General features: G+C 33.6%; 2 protein-coding genes across 2 annotated transcripts in view; one reads left to right on the plus strand and one right to left on the minus strand.

Annotated features, from left to right (window-relative positions):
* Nucleotides 1-20,536, minus strand: part of USH2A (usherin) — a 1,059,501-nt gene that overhangs the window by 398,179 nt on the left and 640,786 nt on the right. The gene's annotated exons all lie outside the window — the stretch shown is intronic.
* LOC123244229 (heat shock factor-binding protein 1-like) lies at nt 16,930-17,160 on the plus strand. Its single transcript, XM_044672574.1, has one exon. The coding sequence runs from the start codon at nt 16,930-16,932 to the stop codon at nt 17,158-17,160; it is 231 nt and encodes a 76-aa protein (XP_044528509.1).

Raw genomic sequence — 20,536 nt, forward strand, 5'->3', positions numbered from 1 at the left:
AACATAGGAAAAGTAGGAGATAACTAATGGAGAGAGTATGTGGTTCGTTGGCATGTTGGCTACATCCTCTACGGTAGATTTGTAGGAGAATAGGGATAAGAGGGTTAGTAGACATTGATAGATTACAATGTGCAAATTCAATTATACTCATATCAGTGAGATCCATCAAAGTAATAATACTGGTTTGCCACCTTAGGAAACTGTCATAAGTCTCCAAGAAAAAATTAAAAAAAATAGTAACAATAATCGTGAGCATCTATGTAGTGCTTGAGGATTTTGCAAAGAGCTTACAAATATCATTTAATTTAATCTCAACAATTACTCCAAGGATCAATGCCATTATTATCTCTATTTTACAGATTATGAAATTGAGACAAAAGATATGATTTTTCCAGGGGTCACACAGCTATTAAATGTCTGAGGTCAGATTTGAATTCAGGTTGTCCTGACTTCTAGCTCAACATTGTGTAGACTGTTTTGTAAATCTTAAAGTAATATAGTAATATTAAAACAAAATGAATTACTTTTATTACTAATATTCTTTTCCCACAGTGTCATTCATGAGACATTTAAAAATATAAAGGTATCAAAAAGAGAAACTTTGGAATTGTTCAATCCCTATCCTTCCCCCCCCCCCGCCCCCAATTTTTTGTTAATAAAGCAATACTGCAGGATGTAGCTAGGTGGCTTAGTGGATTGAGAACCAGGACTAGAGATAAGAGGTCCTGGATCTGACCTCAGATACTTTCTAGCTGTGTGACCCTGGGCAAACCACTTAATCACCAATGCCTAAGCTTTACCACTTTTCTGCTTGGAACTAATACTTAGTATTGCTTCTGAGACAGATGGTAAGGATTATAACAACAACAAATAATAGTACAAAATTCCATCAACATATTTGTAATTTATTTAAAAGTCAGTTCCAAGTTGAGTTTATTTCTTAAATAGTATCCTTCCCTTGCCCCTCCCTCATCCCTGTCACCTCTCCCCTCCCTTCCTACCATGTCTTATCGAAGCAAACAGACTTTGTCTTCCCTGGATGTTACTATGAGCCAATCAAGAAGTATCTGTCAATGTGCTAAGTACCACTAAATTATCAACAACCAGCTTTAATGCGACAAGGTAAAGAAGTTACAGGATTTGTAAAATGAAAATATAAATACCTTCAAATGCCCATTGGCATTAGGTCTATATGTGATGGTCACACTACCCACACACACTGACTCCCATTTTTCAAAATTCACAGATATTTTATTTTTTCAATCACATGTAATAATTTTCAACATATTTTTTTCTAAAATTATAAGATCCAAACCATCTCATTCCCTCCCTTCTGTCCCCATACTTGGAGATGGTAACCAATTTGACCTGGGCCATTTTTATGTATTGTCATGTGAAAAAATGGTCATTGTTGTAAGAGCACTGTCATACAAAGACAAAATCCCAGAATAAAATTGTAAATACACTAATATGAAAGATAATGTGATTTTATCTGCATCCATCCAGCTTCTCACTTCTTTCTCTGGAGGTGAATAGAGTTCCCTGTCATAAGTCTTTTGGAATTGTTCCCAGATCATTGCATTGCTGAGAGTAACAATTGATCATTGTACAATATTACTTTTACTGTGTACAATGTTTTTCTGGTTTTGCTTATTTAATTCTACATCAATTCATGCAGATCTTTCCATCTTTTTCTGAAATCATTTTGCTTATCATTTCTTAAAGTACAATAGTATCCCATCACCTACATATACCACAATTTGTCCAGCCATTTTCCAATTGATGAATACCCCCATAACTTCTAATTCTTTGCCACCAAAAAAAGAGCTGCTTAAAGTATTTTTGTACAAGTAGGTCCTTTCCCATTTTTTATTATCTATTTGGGATAAAGACCCTCTACATGCACATTTTTTAATACACTCAGAAGCCAACTAATTCAACTTAACTTCTCACTCTTTGTCTAAATACTCTCTACTACAGTATCCCTGACAAAACATTTATAGTGTTAAGGAATTTCCAACTTTTCCATAAAAATAATTCTTATTTAAAAAATTGCTTATATTGAGCCCAAGTTTATATCTATATCTCTAATTCCCAGTTTAATTTTTTCAAATTGTTTCTCTTTCATTTAACAGCATTTCAAGTATTTAAGGTGTTTTCATGTCATTTCTAAAGTGTTTTTTTACTTCACTTCCCATTTTAAACATTCACAGTTCATTTGGACTCTTGGCTTTTCTATTTAAGACATATTCAAGTTCATTAAAGACTCTCAAAATATAGCTGCCAGAACTGAACTGGACTTGAAATTCCAAATGTAATTAGTTCAGAGTGTAGTAGCATAGTAGGGCTTTTATTTATCCCTCTTTTAGATTCTAGAAAAGAACTCTAGACAAATCTATCTTACGGTGGAAGTGATAACAGGTTTTTCAAAATTTTGTCAGTGGAAAACTTCCTACCAAACTAGAAAGGCTTCAAGTATAGACTTTGAAAAGGACTGTCTATTGGCTAAGATAAACCACAAGTGACAAAAGTGAGATTGCTACCTGATCTTTCCTGATTCCAAGTCCAATACTCTTCCCTTCCTTTCATGGCACCTTCTTAGAATCATGACTAGCAAGACTGTACTTTCAGCCTCATCTAATAAAAATTCAACACTTTATAGATGAAGAAAACAATATCAATGAGATGGGTTTACCAAAGGACACTCACATTACCAGTAGAAAGAGAACAAGAACCAGACTCCTTACCCTACAGATGGTACTCCTTTCATGTTTCCATGAAACATGTGTAGTTATTCCAGAGTAAAACTGTTCACTAATTTAGTATTATTTTTAATCCATAAGCAAACATATTTAGAACAACCATGTGTTTTGTTTCTTCTGTAGTTTCCTTGGCTCAAATTACATTACGTCAACTTTGTGCAACACTAAATAAATTAAATTATCCATAAGTCAAAATATCACCCCAAGATGTCATTGGTTCTCTTCAAAATGAAGGACTAAAGAGGTACTTGATGGAAACTCAATGAATAAATGATGAAGTTAATTTAGAAAATATACATAAATTGTGTTGTGCTAAAGATGCAGTGTGGCATAGTGGATAGAAGATTGTCCTGGAAATGAGGGCCATTCTAATTTGTGCCCCACCTTTGTCACATATTTTCTGTGTAACTCTAGGCAAGTTATTTAATATCTAAGTACTCTAGACATCTTGCTAAGATCATACATTGAAAATATCATGATTATCTATATTGTCTGGGAAGCTCCCAAAGCCAAATAAATTGTAGGTGTAGTTATTATCCTTATAGTTGGTATAAAATGAAATCCATTGATAAGTTCTCATGTTTTCTCATTATTACCTCAACCTTTCACTCCTGTAATTTGTGGTATAGTTGAAGAAATACTAGACTTGGAAAAAAAGGATGACTTATTAAGATCCTAGATTTGGCATTCACTAGGTGTTCAATCATTGACAAGATAGGTAATAACTTCTCTGAGCTTCAGTTCTTTTCAGAGTTAAAATAATAATGCTTTCACTGATTAACTCACTGAGTTACAATGTAAAGGCTTTGTAAACAATAATATCTATAGAAATGAAAGGAGTTATCATTCTGTTCTTCCTCATAATGACCCAGCTTGTCCTCCTTTCCCTTGAACTCTCCCAATCTCTTTCCTCTATTGGGACTTTGCTTGAATCTAAGCACAGCCTTGATTTTGTGGTTAGTAATTTTTTTTTTTAAACCCTTACCTTCTGTCTTGAAGTCAATACTGTGTATTGGCTCCAAGGCAGAAGATTGGTAAGGGTAGGCAATGGGGGTCAAGTGACTTGCCCAGGGTCACACAGATGGGAAGTGTCTGAGGCCAGATTTGAACCTACGACCTCCCGTCTCTAGGCCTGGCTCTCAATCCACTGAGCTACCCAGCTGCCCCCCAGCTAGTAATGTGGTTAGTAATTTTAATGATTCATTATGGAGTGTGGCACAGCACCTCACAACTTGCATGTGACTCCTCTAAACAAAGTAATACAGACATGCTTTGTGTCAGTCATTTTACTCTTCCCTGATTGGTTCCTTAAACATCAACACCACTCACCCTCACATCTATTTCAAAATTTTTTGTTTCAACCTCAAGTCCCCTAAGTCAGGCCTATCACCCTTAGTCTTAGCAAAAGACCCAACCTCATGCTTCAGTAGAAAAAAAAACAAAAATTGAGGCCTTAAATCTTGAGCTTCCTCTTCTTCCTTTAACATGTTAATTTTCTTCAATGATATCCCCTACTCTCTCCTCCCTTGCTCTATTCTTAGAGGAGTAACATGTCTTTGTACTTGGCCTTACTAATGCTATCTCCTCAATTTGTGCTTTGGTTCCTCCCCATTCCATATCCTCCAAGACATCATCATTTCACAGTTCACTGATCCCTTCTGCCCTTCTCCTGCCTCATTTCAACCTCCAATCTCTCCTTCTCCATTGGCAAAATCCTCAAGCTATTGTCCTATTTCTCTCGTCCCTCATAGACAAACTCATACGGATTACTGTCTACTCCCATTGTCACCACTTTCACCTGTCCCACTAACATATCAAATCAGAAGCAATTAGGTTTCTGATGAGTTCAGATATGTCTCTCTCCAAGGTTACTAATAATTGGATGCTGTATAGTTTAGTGGATAGGATACTCAGTAGAGTAGTGAAGACCTGGGTTTGGATTCTGACTTAGACATATGCTAGTTGAGTGACACTGAAAAAATCATTTAAATAAATATTCTTTCCATATTGCAAATGTTCCCATTGCAGTTTTGATATATCTCAGGTCAGCATAAGAAATTAAATGGGAATTTTGAGGGAGCTTTGTGAAGGCCAGCAGATGAAACAGAAAACAATTAGAAATTCTGAAATGCATATTTAACCTCAAAGTTATAATAAGGAGCTGTAAACACTCCTAAAAGAAAAAAAGAAAAAAAACATTCATACTACTTCTCTGGTATGAAGGGAGGACCAAAAAACTTTACACAGATTTTCCAGATTGCAGAGGCACCATGCCTCTAATCCTCAATATGTGGAAGGGATAACTATGTATGGTTCTTAATATTCTCACCTTTAAAATGGGTATAATAATAAATGTAATCCAAGTCTCAAAGCCCACTGGTATGGGACTTTCTCATTGGTAGAGAGAAATAGCTTGCAGTTATATAAAGGGTAGCAATAGAAATTTGGAGATAATGGGAGAAAATAGAAGCTGCCAAAGACACTTCAGCTTGCTGAAGGAAAAGACTCTGGGAAGAAGCCTACATGAGAGAAGTTGGAATAATCAATCATATCCCTATCCTCTATTCTGCCTCCATTAGACCCATACAACAACACCTACATGCTATATGTGGGGAACATTCTCTGTGTGTGTGTGTGTGTGTGTGTGTGTGTGTGTGTGTGTGTGTATACACAGTGGCTAAATCCAATGGCTTTTTTTCCTCAGTACTTATGCTTCTTGGCCTCTACAGTATTTCACATTGTTGATAGCATTCCACTTGTTTCCATCTCAATATTCTTTCCTCCTTGTATTTTTGTGACACTTCATCTCTACTGATTTTTCTCCTTCCTAATTCTCCTCTCCTCAATCTTTTTTTTTCTTTTTTGTTATACTATTACCCATTTCTCACTCACTAAACATGACTCTACCCAGGAATCTCTCCTTTATCATCTTTCTTCCTCTATCTATACCATCTCTCTGTATCATTTCATTGAACCATATGAGTTCACCTATCATTCTCAAGCAAAGAGCTCCAAGATCTACATATTCACCCAGTCCTATTCTCTATGGAACACCATTCTTACATTATCAACTGCCTATTCAACATCTCCAGTTGGATATCCTGTAGAATTTCAAATTCAACATGTCCAAAAGAACACATTCCCCATTTCCAATCAAATTCATTCTTTCTTTTGAATTTTAAAATTTCTGTTGAGAACATCATCATCTTTCCAGTTACCTAGAATGCTAATCTCATCATCATTTTTATGTCTTACTTCTTCCTTGCATCTTATATTTAATCAGTTACAAAATCTTGCGTTTTTTTTACAACCTTTACCTTCCATTGTGGAATCAATACTCTGTATTGGTTCCAAAGCAGAAGAGTGGTAAGGGTTAGGCAATGGGGGTCAAGTGACTTACCCATGGTCACACAGCTAGGAAGTGTTTGAGGCCAGATTTGAAACTAAGACCTCCCATCTCTAGGCCTGGTTTTCAGTCCACTGAAAACACAACTGCCCCCCCCCAATCTTATTAATTCTAACTCCAAAACATCTCTTTTGTCAGCCTCCTTTTCTATATTTCCATGGCCCCCATGCTAGTTCAAGTCCTTATGATTGCTTGCATAGACTATTTCAATATCCTCCTTATAGATCTTCCTGACTCATCTCACTATTCCAATTTTTCCTTTCTATAGCACCCACACAGAGATCTGATCACACCAAGGAACTCATGAAGTTGTCTATTGCCTCAAGGATAAAATATGAACTCTTCCGTCTGCTTTCATCTTTGGTCTTTACCACCTTTCTTCAGTTGCCTTCCCCTCCACTCATGTTGCTCCTTTATTCCATTGTTAAAGTCTTTGGGAAACCTTCTGGATAAAGTGTGTCCATCTACTCCTCTGTAGTTTCACTTACCATCCTTGTAAATTCCCAGAACCAAAGAACTCCTTCTTATCTACCCTACCCTATAAGTATGGTTTCCTTCATTAGAACATTAGCTCCCTGAAGACAGGACTGCCTTTGCTTTTGTTATCTGTGTGTGCAGAACTTTTCATAGTGCTTAGCACATAGTAAATACCTAGTAATTTATGCTGTTTTTTCCACTCATCTTTGTTATATAGTCATGTAGTTAATGTCAGCCCCATCACTACATCTTAACCTCCAAGAAAGCAATGGTCCTGTTATCTTCACAAAGTGCCTATCTCTTTGATCTTCAATTACAAGATACATTTAATAATGTATGTTGAAAGAATTAGAAAAGGATTATTATTAAATTTCTTTCCAATTGGAACATTTATTTGCTTTTTATTTTCTTTTTAATTCATTGAGTATTTTAACAAATGTAACTTTTTAACCTAGATTTCTATTTAGTAACTAGCATTCTTCATTCTCCCCTTCTGGGAATGTGTTCTTCATTTATTTTCAACTATACCTGTTATTTTCTATGTTTGTTTTAGTCACATAATTCCCATCATTGCTTTCTCCATAATTCTCTGCCTGTGCCTATGTTTGGTTTAATTTAACTCAGTGAAGGACCATGTTGCTGGGCCTATATTATGCCATCACTAGAAGGGCACGGTAGTTATAAACCTTTATCTACTGGCAAAATAGGAGATTGCTTTTTTTGTGTCAGCTTCACAAATGTATCATAGTCAATATAGTTAAGTTCTTAACTCTTTCACGGTTAGAGTATCTGGCTGATTCCTCTCTATTCCTCAATACTTTTTTAGTGCTTGTCTAAAAAGTTCATATTTCTGAATTATATGTGTGTATTATATATATAACATATGTGCATGTATATTATATTTATAATACACATATATATTATATACACACATCTGTATGTCTATTTTTCCTATCATGTCTTTTTTCACTTATATTTGTCTCAGCTCCTATTTGATCACAAATTCATTTTGACAAAGATTACATACATACTATTAACATACATAAGTAGGATAAACATAGATAAACCATAGTATTTTATGGTGGATTAAACACTGACAGAGTGGAAAGTCCTTGTTTTAGCACTTACAAGGCATGTGACTAAACCTAGTCACTCATTTAGGCTACATAAGCATCAGATTATCAATAAAATGAGAATAATAATATTTACTCTAACTATCTTACCGGGTAGGTGTCAGAAAACTACTTTGGAAACATTAAAATGTTAGAAAAATATAATTTATTAATATTTATTTATAGATATTTCCTTCTCTATTACCATTCCCCCAAAAATAAATTTTAACATTAAATCTTCCCACTATATGTACAAGGGCCATATAGTCTGTAAAAGCTCAATGAACAGTTTTTGAAATTATGGAGAATGAATTTTGGTTAATTGAATATTCTATGTAATAAAATGTTACTATCATAAATAGTTAAATTATTTTCAAACTATTAAATACTTTAAAATATACTTAAAATGCATGCCCTTTGATCCAGCAATACCACTATTAGGTTTGTATCCCAAAAGAGAATAAAAAGGGTTGTACAAAAATATTCATAGCTGACCTTTTTTTAGTGACCAAAATTTGAAAAATGAGGAGGGTGTCCCTTGATTGAGGAATGACTGAACAAATCGTGTATACAATGGTGATGGAACACTATTGTACTATAAGGAATGATAAACTGCTTGATTTCTGTATGAACTGGAAAGACCTCCATGAACTGATGTGGAGCGAAATGAAGAGAACCAAGAGAACATTGTACACAGAAACTGAAACATTGTAGAATGAGCAAATGTAATCAACTTTGCTACTAGCAGCAATGCAATGATCCAGGACAATTCCAATGGACTTAGGAAAAATAATGCTATATACATCGAGAGAAAGAATTGTGGGATCAGAAATGCAGAAGAAAAATATATGATTTATCACTTACTTATATGGGTGTATGATTTGGGGTTTTGGTTTTAAAAGATTACTCTATTACAAAAATGAATAATATGGAAATAGATATCAAGTGAAAACACATGTATAACCCAATGGAATTGCTTGTCAACCCCAACTGGGGGGAGCTAAGAAGGAAGGGAGAGAAGATGAATCAGTAACCATGGAAAAAATTTCAATTAAAAAAAATAAAGGATAAAAAAATAAAAACCAAAACAAAATATATACTTAATATGAAAATGGTTCAAAACATAATATATTCTAAATCTAAATGCCTTATATGCTCCTTAATTATTATTTTCTATTATCATAAAAGTAGAGGATTCAAAGCATCATAGGCTGATTGAGGAAACAGATCTTGAATGTAACCTAAGACATAATCTAATTTTATACAAAAGGACTGACCAGAAGAGTTAAATGATTTATTCAAAATCACACAGCTAATGCACATGACAAAGCTAGGATTTGCTCTTAAGTCTTCTGGTTCCAAAATGAGGATTCCTTTGATAGCATCATTCTGTAGGTTATTAGACTAACTTAACATCTGTCTGTGATATAGCTTGTGAGATGGCTTTCTTTTTTAAACCCTTACCTTCCGTCTTGGAGTCAATACTGTGTATTGGTTCCAAGGCAGAAGAGTGGTAAGGGTAGGCAATGGGGGTCAAGTGACTTGCCCAGGGTCACACAGCTGGGAAGTGACTGAAGCCACATTTGAACCTAGGACCTCCTGTCTCTAGGCCTGGCTCTCAATCCACTGAGCTACCCAGCTGCCCCCTTGAGATGGCTTTTAAAAACAAAGATAAGTGAATCGTGTAACCATGTTAAAAATGATTATTAATAAATGTTTAAATTTAAAAAAAAGAATAAAAAAAACAAAGATAAGGTTCACACAGCTAAATAGATGCTTTGTGCAAACTTATCCAACATCTAAAAAGCTAAAAAGAAAGGAATTTTATACCACTTAAAAAACAATTAGAGATGAATTTATATAAATCAAAAGTCCTACATATGATTTAAAACTCCATGAATTAGCAATTAAGAATTTAATGCCTTATTTTGGCATTCCCACTCTGAATTAGCTCCATGATCCAGTGAGCATAAGCAAACCACAGGGATTGCTCACAGCAGTGATGCCGAGCCTGAGTCTGCCCAATACTGGAAGAAGCAGCAAACACTGATTCTGGATAGTCATTCAAAGGGAAGAGCCGGGGCAAGGGATGGACAGAAGTCCAGGAGAAGAATAAAAGGTATTGAGTCTTAGATTAGAGGGAAACAGTGTTGGGCCTTGTGAAAATGGGACTAGATCTTGGGTTCGTTATACTTTCCAAAACAGAAAGTATATACTTTGAACACAATTTGAATGATTGGTCTATTTTTTTTTCATAAAAAAGGATTCATTTGATTTGAATGAAACTATAAATTCAAGTAACATTTGATGATTATACAAACATAGAATCAAAACTGATGAAAATATTCGTCAAAGTCTAAGAAATTGGCAGATTTCACAAAACCTAAGAAATCATTCCTCAGAAATAAAAAATTGCCCCCCAGTCCACTTTAAAGGCCTTAAGTTAATGGAGAAAGGAAGGCAGGAAACACCTTTTCCTGGTTTTAGCATATAAAAAGAGTAATACAGAAATGGTGGGCAGGGATGTCAGGAGAATAAAAATGTGCATCTGAATATTGTTATTAACTATTTCTAAAAAAGTTATGGGCCAGTACAACTCCTCTTCTTCTTCTAAATAAGGCAACATTCTTATACTCCCATATTTTTTCATGGTTAATATTTTTAAAAGGTGACTTGAAACTACTCTGCAAGCCTATTTCAGTGAGTTTGTTAATCAAGCAATATCAGACAGTCTTAAGTCAGCCTCAGTTAATTTTGAAATACCCCAAAGCTGTGAATGATAAAGCTGATTGCTCTCAGAGAAAAAATGAGGATTTTGAATTTCATTAGATACATTATTTGTTCAATGAGCATGTGAAACTGTCTCTTTGTCAGTCTAATTAAAGCCTCTAAGGTTGGTGGGTATATCATCTAGAATTGTTTAGGTATGAGTTTTTGTTTTTGACATCTTAAATCACTGATTGTATTCTGTTCCTTTTCCATAAAGAGATATTGCAGATTTAGACATTCTATTCAAGTTTTTACTTTTGACATGAGAATTACTCTTGGGAATTGGATTATTTTGACTATTGCTTCATTCTTCTAATTTGGCTTCTATGCAGAAAAGATGAAACAATTGTTCCTTGAATGTGTGAGCACCAGAATAGTTTAGTTATTATAACTTCAATTTAAAATATAATTTAAAAATATGTGGCAAAATATTCTTACAAATTAAGACTGTAGTATTCTTGGTTTCATTTTTTTCATTCTTAGTTAAAAATAATTGTGTGAAAAGGCAGACAAAAGTAAAAAAGTAGACCTGAACTCAAAGGATTTAATTGTATTATTTAGGTCTAACATCATAGCATCTCACTTAACTTTCCTGAGTCAGTTTTTTCATCAATAAAATCAGAATTAATATTTCTATTTATTACTGTTATATTTGTGTTATTATTTAATATTTATGCTATTACCTCAAAAGATAGTTGTCAAGAAAGTGTTACATAAATTTAAAAGTATTATATGTAGAATATTTGAAATAAAGCATAGATGTACTTATTACCTTAATGAAATCACATGTATATGCAGGATTGAAATACAGGAAATACAGTGTGGCATAGTGAATAGGCTGCTGAAATTGGGATCAAGAGCTAGATTAAAATTTTGCTTCTCTGACTTACCACCAATGTGACAATAGATGAGTCATAAATCTCTCTGTGCCTCAGAAAAGTTCCTAAATACACCTATTGAATTGTAGGTCTTGATTTGCACAATGGGAGGAATTATACACACTGGTAGTCTCCCAAGTTGATGAAATCAAAGATATCTTGAAAATTCATAGTATAAATCTAATAAACAACTTAATAATAAGACAAGTTCCCTTAGGGTCAAAGTCATATTTCATGGAATTTGATGATTGCTAGATTGGTGAATATGCTATTCTGACACCTAACTTGAGAAATTATAATTAGGAATATGGAGGAAAAAGGACCCTGCATGTAAGATTCTGTGTATTTGGCAATAGTCTATTCTTTTGAAATTGATTAGTACAATATTTTAAATGGTTATTGAATGGTTGACAAAATTCAGTCATCTTAAATATTCAAAAAACAATCTGAGAGGATATGGTTATAGCAGTCATCTTAACAAGTACATTGAATCAAATGCTTAGATTGGTTAATTGCTTATATACCAGAATTATCCTGAAAAACATTAAACCAGGCTTGCCTCTACTTCTCTTAACTACTCTTCCCAAGGTAATTAATGGCCTCTTAATTATTAAATGATGTGGAATTTTTGTAGTCCTCATTCTTTGTTTCAACTTTGCAACTTTAGCCACAGTTATCTACTATGTCTTACCAGATAGTATAACCTCCCAAAGTTATTATGACACTTCTCTTACCTTGTTCCCTTATATGAATATATGATCTAGGTGCCCTTTAAAAAAACAAAACAAACAAACAAAAAAACCTTACCTTCTATCTTAGAATCAGTACAGTGAATTGTTTCCAAGGCAGATGAGTGGTAAGAGCAATGGAGGTTAATTGACTTGTCCAGGGTCACACAGTTAGAAATTATCTGAAGTCATATTTGAACCTAGGACTTCTTGTCTCTAGGCATTGTTCTCAAAATACTGGGCCCTTTGCTGTATCATCACCTGTATTCCGCCCCTTATTTTGCATGTATTCTAAGGCTCTCATGGTTTTCTTTCTTAGTGATCTCATCAGAACCAGCATGTTTTATTAACATCTCTTTACATCTAATCCAACATATAAAGATATCCATCCCTAGTCTCTCTCAAGCTATGGTCACAATAATAACAATAATATTATTAGTAGTAATAATACTGTGCTTTAAGATTTACAAAGCACACAACATATACTGTCTTACTTATTCCACATCTCAACAATAAAAGGGAAGTGCTATAATTATCCTACTTTACAGATGAGGAAACTAAGTCTAATAAATGTTAAATGACTTGCCTAGAGTTATAGAGGCTGTAAAAATCTGAGATAGGATTCAAATTCAGGTCTTCCGGACTTCCAAGTCCAGCCATCACCACTGCATCATGTCCAAAATGTAGCACGTTCTTTCCCCAAATAATGATTTCAAACTTCTTTATTTTTATTGAGGTTGTCTCCATTCTTTCCATTATCCAGTTTTATAACATCACCTTAATTCTTCCTTTGCTGTCACTCTTCATGTCAGTGGCAAGTTTTTCTGATCCTATTCCCACAATATTTCTCACATCTGAACCTTTTTCTGCACTCATGTGGCTTGTACTTTAGTTCAAACTCTCATTAGCCTTCCCTTGGATTAAAACAATTACCTCTTCACTGGAGGCTTTCCCCTCACCAATATATTGTCTCTTCACAGCTGCCCAAGTCTAACAATATCCATCACTTTCCCTGTTCACGAACCTCCAGCATTTCCCTATTGCCTGCAGGATAAAGGGCAAACTCCCCAGTCTGGCATGTAAATATCTTTCATGACTCAGTGTAAGCTCATTCCTCATCACTCTCCTTCTAACCAAAAGGACCTCCTTTCAGTTGCCTAAATTCAAAATTTCCTCTTCCACTTGGGGTCCTTTACAAGGTTTGTCCCCAATCTCAGAATACATCCTTACCTCATCTATGCCTCTCAGAATTCCTGATTTCCTGCAAGACTTAGCTCATACATCATCTAAAATGGGAATCCTTTCCTGATACTCATAAATTTTAGAGCATCCCTGTCCTCAAATAGTAACATAAAAAGACAGAACTAAAAGTCAGGTGAGTCTGTAAAGGACATCATGCTAAACCTCATATTGCACAAAATTGTGTGCTTAGGTAGTTGTTTACATGCTGGATTTTCCAGCAAAGTGTAGGCTTCTTGAGAGAAGGAACTATTTTTTCTTAAACCCATGGTAAATGCTTATTAGGTTAGCTCTAATTTGACATAAATAAAACCCATCAGCTATATTAAAAGTATTGAGAATGTCCTCAGGTAATCTAAACAGAGAGGTAAGAACACAAAAAAATAGAACAATAAAATAATTCTTATTTTAAAAAATATTGATCAATTATTGGGAACTGGGATCATTTGAAGAAAATTTCTAATCACAGCTATTAGTGATAGGTATGCATTTCTACTGGTTTAATTAATACATTTGGTGCTAGTCATTTAGTGAGAGTCAATAGGATCTAAAAGAATTCTTTAATTCTTTTAGAGTTTTATTTTCTATTAAAATGAAAATTGAGGGTGTTTCTAATAAGGCTTTTCTCGTATTTTTGCTAAAAGGCATGTTGTTTTATGGCTATGGGGAGGGTTCTTAAGCAAATGAGGAATAGAGGTAATTATAAAAAATAAAAATCAATAATTTTGGTGACATGAAATTTAAAAAGTCTTTGTATTAACAAAATCAATATGGATAGGATAATAAGGGAAACTGTTAGCTGAAGAGTGAAATCTTGGTATTAAATATCTCAGGTAATTGTCTGATATCAAAAATATATAGGAGACTGAAATACACATGACCAATTAATCAAAAGCCAAAATTTCTCAATGAAAAAATGACTAAAGGATGTACATGATCAATTCTCAAAAGAAGAATTGCAAACCACTAACAATCATATTAAAATGTAACCAAATAACTTAAAAGAGACATACAAATCAAAACTGAGATTTGGATTGATTTTCCACTTATCCAGCAAACTGGCAAAGCTAGCAAAAGATGGAAATAATCAATATTTGAGGATCTGTGGAAAGAGAGGCACACTAATTTTTGCTGATGGAGTTGTACATTAGACCAAATGTTTTATAGAGTAATTTAGAATCATCCTAAGAAAGTAACTAAATGTAGATCCCTTACTGGTCTATATGCCCCAAGGAGGTCACTCAACTTGGGAGTGAACTAAACATATTTTGGTACAATAAATAGTGTCATGGAATATCACTGTGTAGTAATAAATCAAGAATATTAAAAATTCCATGAAATTGGGCAAGACTTCCATGAACAGATAGTAAAAAAAAAGCAGAACCAAGAAAATAATATCAACTACAATTAAGTTTGACTACAAATATGTAAATATGAAAAACATTAACAAAAACAAAAACAAATGTACACACTTATATTGATAAAGTCTGTCTGCAGAGAAGAGATGCAAAATGGACCTTTATTTCCTTCTTTGCAGAAGTAGAAGATGGTAGGCCTATGTGCACAGAACTGCTAGGTTCAGTTGTGTTAGTTTTGCTCAGCTGCCTTTTTCCATTCAGTTATTATTTTATTATTTATTTTAAGAGATCACTTGTTTGGTAGAAGAGGATGCATTATGAAATAAAAGTAAGCTAAAAACACAAGATTTAGTTTTAATTAAAAAATAAAATAATGCCATGGCTTAATTTGCATATAATTGTAGTTTAGGCATATTTTAGAAGAGGTCCAAGGAAATTCATCAAATTGGTTCTATTTTAAAAAAAGTTATGTGGTAATAATACACTAAAATATTTTTTGTTTTTTATTCTAAGATTTAATTTAATACATAATATTTGTATTAATCTGTAATTTTTTCTCCCCTACTGCTGCAGACTGGACACATCCATATCTGCTCATATTACACAGTTTTTGTCCATTTCTCTCAAAAAAATCTGGCAGAGGATCTAGGCAACATTCAGTAGGCTTTATTTTTGTCTACTCATACTTTCTGCAGAATATTGTAGCATTTATTGCTATGTGTCTTACACAAAGTTGGAAAGAAAAATGCAACTCCATTATATTTTTGGTTCAATTCAGCGATGCATATTATTTTTCTGTTAAAAGTCTATTTCTTTTTTTCTCAAATGTTTCATTTTACAAACATCTTAATTTCTGACTAGGCGATTCTCCCTTATACTATTGTTATCTCTTAAAACAAAGAAGAAAAAATAAGAAAAAAAGTAGACTAACAAAACCACTCCACTCATTGATTTACATAACTATGCAGTGTTCCATACTCATGATTCCCATCATTCTTTCAAAGAAGAAAGGGAGGCTTATTTTCTTATCTATTCTTAGGGGTCAAACCATGTAAATAAAATTACAGTTTCATTTAAAAAAATAAACTTTTTTTTCTTTTGACTCATTGGATGAGTTTTGCCTGGGGCCTCCATTTATGGAGGGTTATAGACCAGCATCTGTTCTCCCCAAAAATCTGTTCCTCACTTTGGGACTCTAAAATTATGCTTTTCTCTTGTTTCATCCTGGAACTTTCCCTCAGTGCCTAGGGCCATCTTGTCTCAGAACATCTAATAATCCATGTGACCTTCTCAACCTGAAACATCCCTTTGCAAGCCCTGCTTCTTTCTCCATTTGATGAGTTCCTTCTGGGCCTTTCATTTTTCTGATACTGGATGCACTAATTTAATTTGTGCTAAAGATTTTGTTTTGCTTTGTTTTTCCATTTAAATTATCTTTGCTATCTTGTTTTTCCATGAATCTTTGTCCTTTTGTAATCATATATGCCCTTGATGATATAATTTACAAAACTTCTTTAATATGCATCTTCATTAGTAATGGTGTAGCACTCACCAAACATAGTCCCATTGTTCTAGGAATCACTTGAAATTCTCATTCTTTTGAAATCATGATGTTTTCTGATTTCAAACAATGGAGCTCTATTGATAACATGTGATAACAGATTATCCAGTTGCATGCAAATATTGGTAATAGTTATTCTTTATTCACTTGGTTTTCATTGTGTATTCTTCAGTTCATTATCCATTGATCTCTGAGACCTCTGAGGAAATTAACTCTGTATAGGATAGATAGGCTGGTAGTTGCTGATACCTTCTTGGTCCTATTTTGAAGGGAGTGATAATATTTGTGATCCTTTCCACTTCTTTCCTTCTTCAAAATATCTTCAATATTGATCTCTGACCCTTATAATTATGTCATTTCTTGTTCTAATTTATGCTCTATTTATTGGTCCAGAAGAGTCAAACATCCTGACTTCCTTTTCCGAATTTCCATTTATACTCCTTTAAATAAAACATCAAATAATGGATGATTCCAGTTCCAAATGTGAGGACTATACTGTCATCAGTGATAAAAATGGGGGGTTTCTTATCTTTTTGTGAGTCATGGATCAAGCCTATGAATATCTTTTTAAAATAATATTTTTGGCACACTGGCCATAGAGATGAGTTGGGAAACCAACATTAGTCCAGAGCTGGAACAATGGTGGAGACAGATCCTAAAACTGTACAGGACCTGACCACTGTGGTTCATACACTACTCCAGCAGATGCAGGACAAATTTCAGACCATGTCAGACCAGATAATTGGCCAAAATGATGATATAAACAGTCTCATTGATGATCTGGAGAAAAACATCACTGACCTTATGACCCAAGCAGGGATGGAAGAAATAGAAGGTGAAAACAAAATACCAACTACATCTAATAGTTAAAGATTTTGTTAATCATTTAGAGTGAACTCTTGAAAATGTTTTTCATAAGCCAAGAGGTGAAGGAACAGATTTTCTCAACTAACTACTGTGTGCAAACATTTTTTTTAAATTATAAAGCTTGTATTCCTAGAATATGTAATTTAAGTTTCAAGGTGATTTTTTTTTATTTCTTGTATGTGGTAGCTTCAACTATATGACATAAAATGTGTAAATATTAGTAAACTGAAATTCTCACTACTCTTGTCTAAAATTTTCAAAAATTTTAGTGCATTTTTGTCATCATTCCTTTAGTAGTAGTTTCAGTTTAATAACAAATTGGTACAAGTTTTGTTTTTTAAGAAATGTATTCATTTTTTCAACTTATCAGATTCTCTTTGTGAACTGAAGCATCTAGAGTCAACTGTTTGTAATTCTTAGCACAAAATTACTGTTATACTAATAACAAATAAATGGTATGTTGACCATATTTTTAAAGCAGACAAAAAATTGAGCCTTTTGTATTTGTGTCATTGCTATGTTTCCATGATTGAGAAGTATACCTAAGAATCTACTGTACAGAGTCCCAGAAAGGAGTGGAAATTGAATGATTATAACTACTGCCACTTTTTAATACACTAGAGCAGTGTTGGGCAAACTTTTTAAAGAGGGGGCCAAAGGAAAGGAAATGCTCATCTGTCTGTTAGTTTCTAAGGCAACTCCTTTTTTAATATTTTTGCATTTTTACTTTGAGTATTTTCCTATAGTTACATATTTCATGTTCTTACCCTCTCCCCAAGGCCCTCTAACCCCCCTTAGTTGATGCACAATTCCACTGGGTTTTACATGTATAATTGATTAATACCTAATTGCATATTATTGATAGTTGGAGTAAAGTTATCATCTAGTGTCTTCATCCCCAATAATATCTCCATCAGCCCATGTGTTCAAGCAGTTGTTTTTCCTCTGTGTTTCTCCTCCCACAGTTCTCTAAGACAACTCTTTCAACGTTTCATTGTATTGTATCCTGCTCATTGTATTCGTCAGATTAGGAATAATGTCAAGTGATAGAACATTTCAGGGGGCGGCATCTGGCCTGCTACAGTAGTTTGCCCATCACTGCACTAGAGGATTTGGATAGTGACAATAGTATCTCAGTTCCTCTCAAATAATAAGGACAGAAAATAACCTATAAAGATGCATCGTATTCACTGATTGGAATTTCATGTGGTGTAACACTTCAGTCTTTCATTATATCAAAAATGCTTAATGTAAAAACATGAAGGGGTTTTAAAACCTACATGCTATTTACTTGTTTAAAAAGCATTTGTCAATTAGAAGAAAAAGCAAGTGGCCATTGTGAATCCTTGCATACTGACTGATAAATGCCCTTATTGTAAGTTTGGAATTTTTTAAGAAAAATTGTGAGTTTTGTTGTTTACTTTTTTTCTTTATGCTTGCAGAATAACAGTTTTATAATAGATTATAGATGGAATGGAAAATATCAAACAGTATTATAACAGTTTTACAATAGATTATAGATGGAATGGAAAATACCAAACAGTATTATAACAGTTTTATAATAGATTATAGATGGAATGGAAAATACCAAACATTTTCATCATGACATCCCTTTCTTTTTATCAAGAGGTGAGGGACAGAGATTGGACACCCAGATGACTGACTCATCAAATTGCTCTTGTGTTAAAAAAAACAAAACAATACAAAAACAAAGTCAAGATAAGCTGAAGGATGATCAAAAAGTAGAGGGAGCCATTTTTCCTGGAAATGAAATTTTAAGTGAATATTTTGTGACTGTAGGAGAAATTTTCTGTACCACCAGATAGTTTATTGTATTGTTATAATAGAGAATAAAGCTATGAAATAAAAAATAAAAACATAATAATATTTTAAGTAACTGAAGAAAATACTTAACTTGGGTTATAATATGTTAATGAACCTTAAGATATTTTCCAGTCTCTTCAAGTTAGAAAATGTTTGGAAATAAAGCATAGTCCAATGAGTACCAGATTAAGAGCCCTTGTTATAGAAGTTCTAGCAGTTATTTCTTCTGTAACCAGTATATTGGTCATGGAATCAAGATAACTTGGATTCAAATATTCCCTTTGATACTATCTAGCTATAAGAACTAAGCACTACTTAATTTCTCTGAGACTCATTTTCCTTATGTATATTATATATAAATATTGATATATATTTAATGATCATATGTACAAATGTGTTTAGTATTTTCCTCATAGGACTTTAGTGAGATTCTCATAAGCTAAAACCATATAAAGGGCTTTATAAGATGTAAAACATGCTAGTTATAATTATTATTAGATACAATTGTCTTCTTTCTGGTTTAATTTATAAATCACCTCAAGATGATGTGACTTCATTGGTTTTAGCCCTATTTGCAGGTCCTTTTTTCCATTTCACTGATTTTCAATGTAATGTGAGTTAATACTACTCAGAAACTTGAACATATTCTTCTCAAATGTGAAAATGAGCTTTATCATAAGCCATTGTTGCCCTTGGTTTACTATTACCTTATGTGTCACTGCTTGTTAGCTGAAATAACATAAGAGCTCATCAGTCCCACTCCACCTGGCAAAAGCAATGACTTTGTTCTTATTTATTTGTTTGTTTTGGGTTACATGTTAAAACAATGTTAAGCAAGGTTTTATTTTTTAAGGTTTTTTTTTTACATTTATTAATATTCATTTTTAACATGGTTACATGATTCATGCTCCTCCTTTCCCCTTCAACCCCCCCCCCGCACCCCCCTACCCATGCGCATTTCCACTAGTTTTGTCATGTGTCCTTGATCAAGACCAATTTCCAAATTGTTGGTAGTTGCATTGGTGTGGTAGTTTCGAGTCTACACCCTCAATCATGTCCACCCCGACCCATGCGTTCATGCAGTTGTTTTTCCTATATGTTTCCTCTCCTGCAGTCCCTCCTCTGAATGTGGGTAGCATCTTTACCATTTACCTTCCATCTTGGAATCAATATTGTATAGAATGGTAAAGGTTTGGCAATGAGGATTAAGTAACTTGTCCAGAGTCACATAGGTAGGAAGTGTCTGAGGCCATATTTGGACCTTCTTTTTCTTTTTTTAATTTATAGTAGGTTTTTATTTTTTTAAATATTTCACTTTAATAACAAATTTTCACATAAGTTTTCCAAAGTTATATGAATCCCAAGTTTTCTTCCTACCTTTTTCCCACCCCCATCCTGGGGCTGACAAGCATTTCAACTGGGTTATGCATGTATTAAAACAAAACATTTCTATATTATCCATTTTTGTAAGTGAATAATCTTATAAAAAACCAATATCCTAAATCATTGTCCCCAATAAACAAGTAATAAATCATATGTTTTTATATCTGCATTT

The sequence above is a fragment of the Gracilinanus agilis genome, chromosome 4, assembly GCF_016433145.1.
Source record: "Gracilinanus agilis isolate LMUSP501 chromosome 4, AgileGrace, whole genome shotgun sequence".
NCBI classification, from domain to species: Eukaryota; Metazoa; Chordata; class Mammalia; order Didelphimorphia; family Didelphidae; genus Gracilinanus; species Gracilinanus agilis.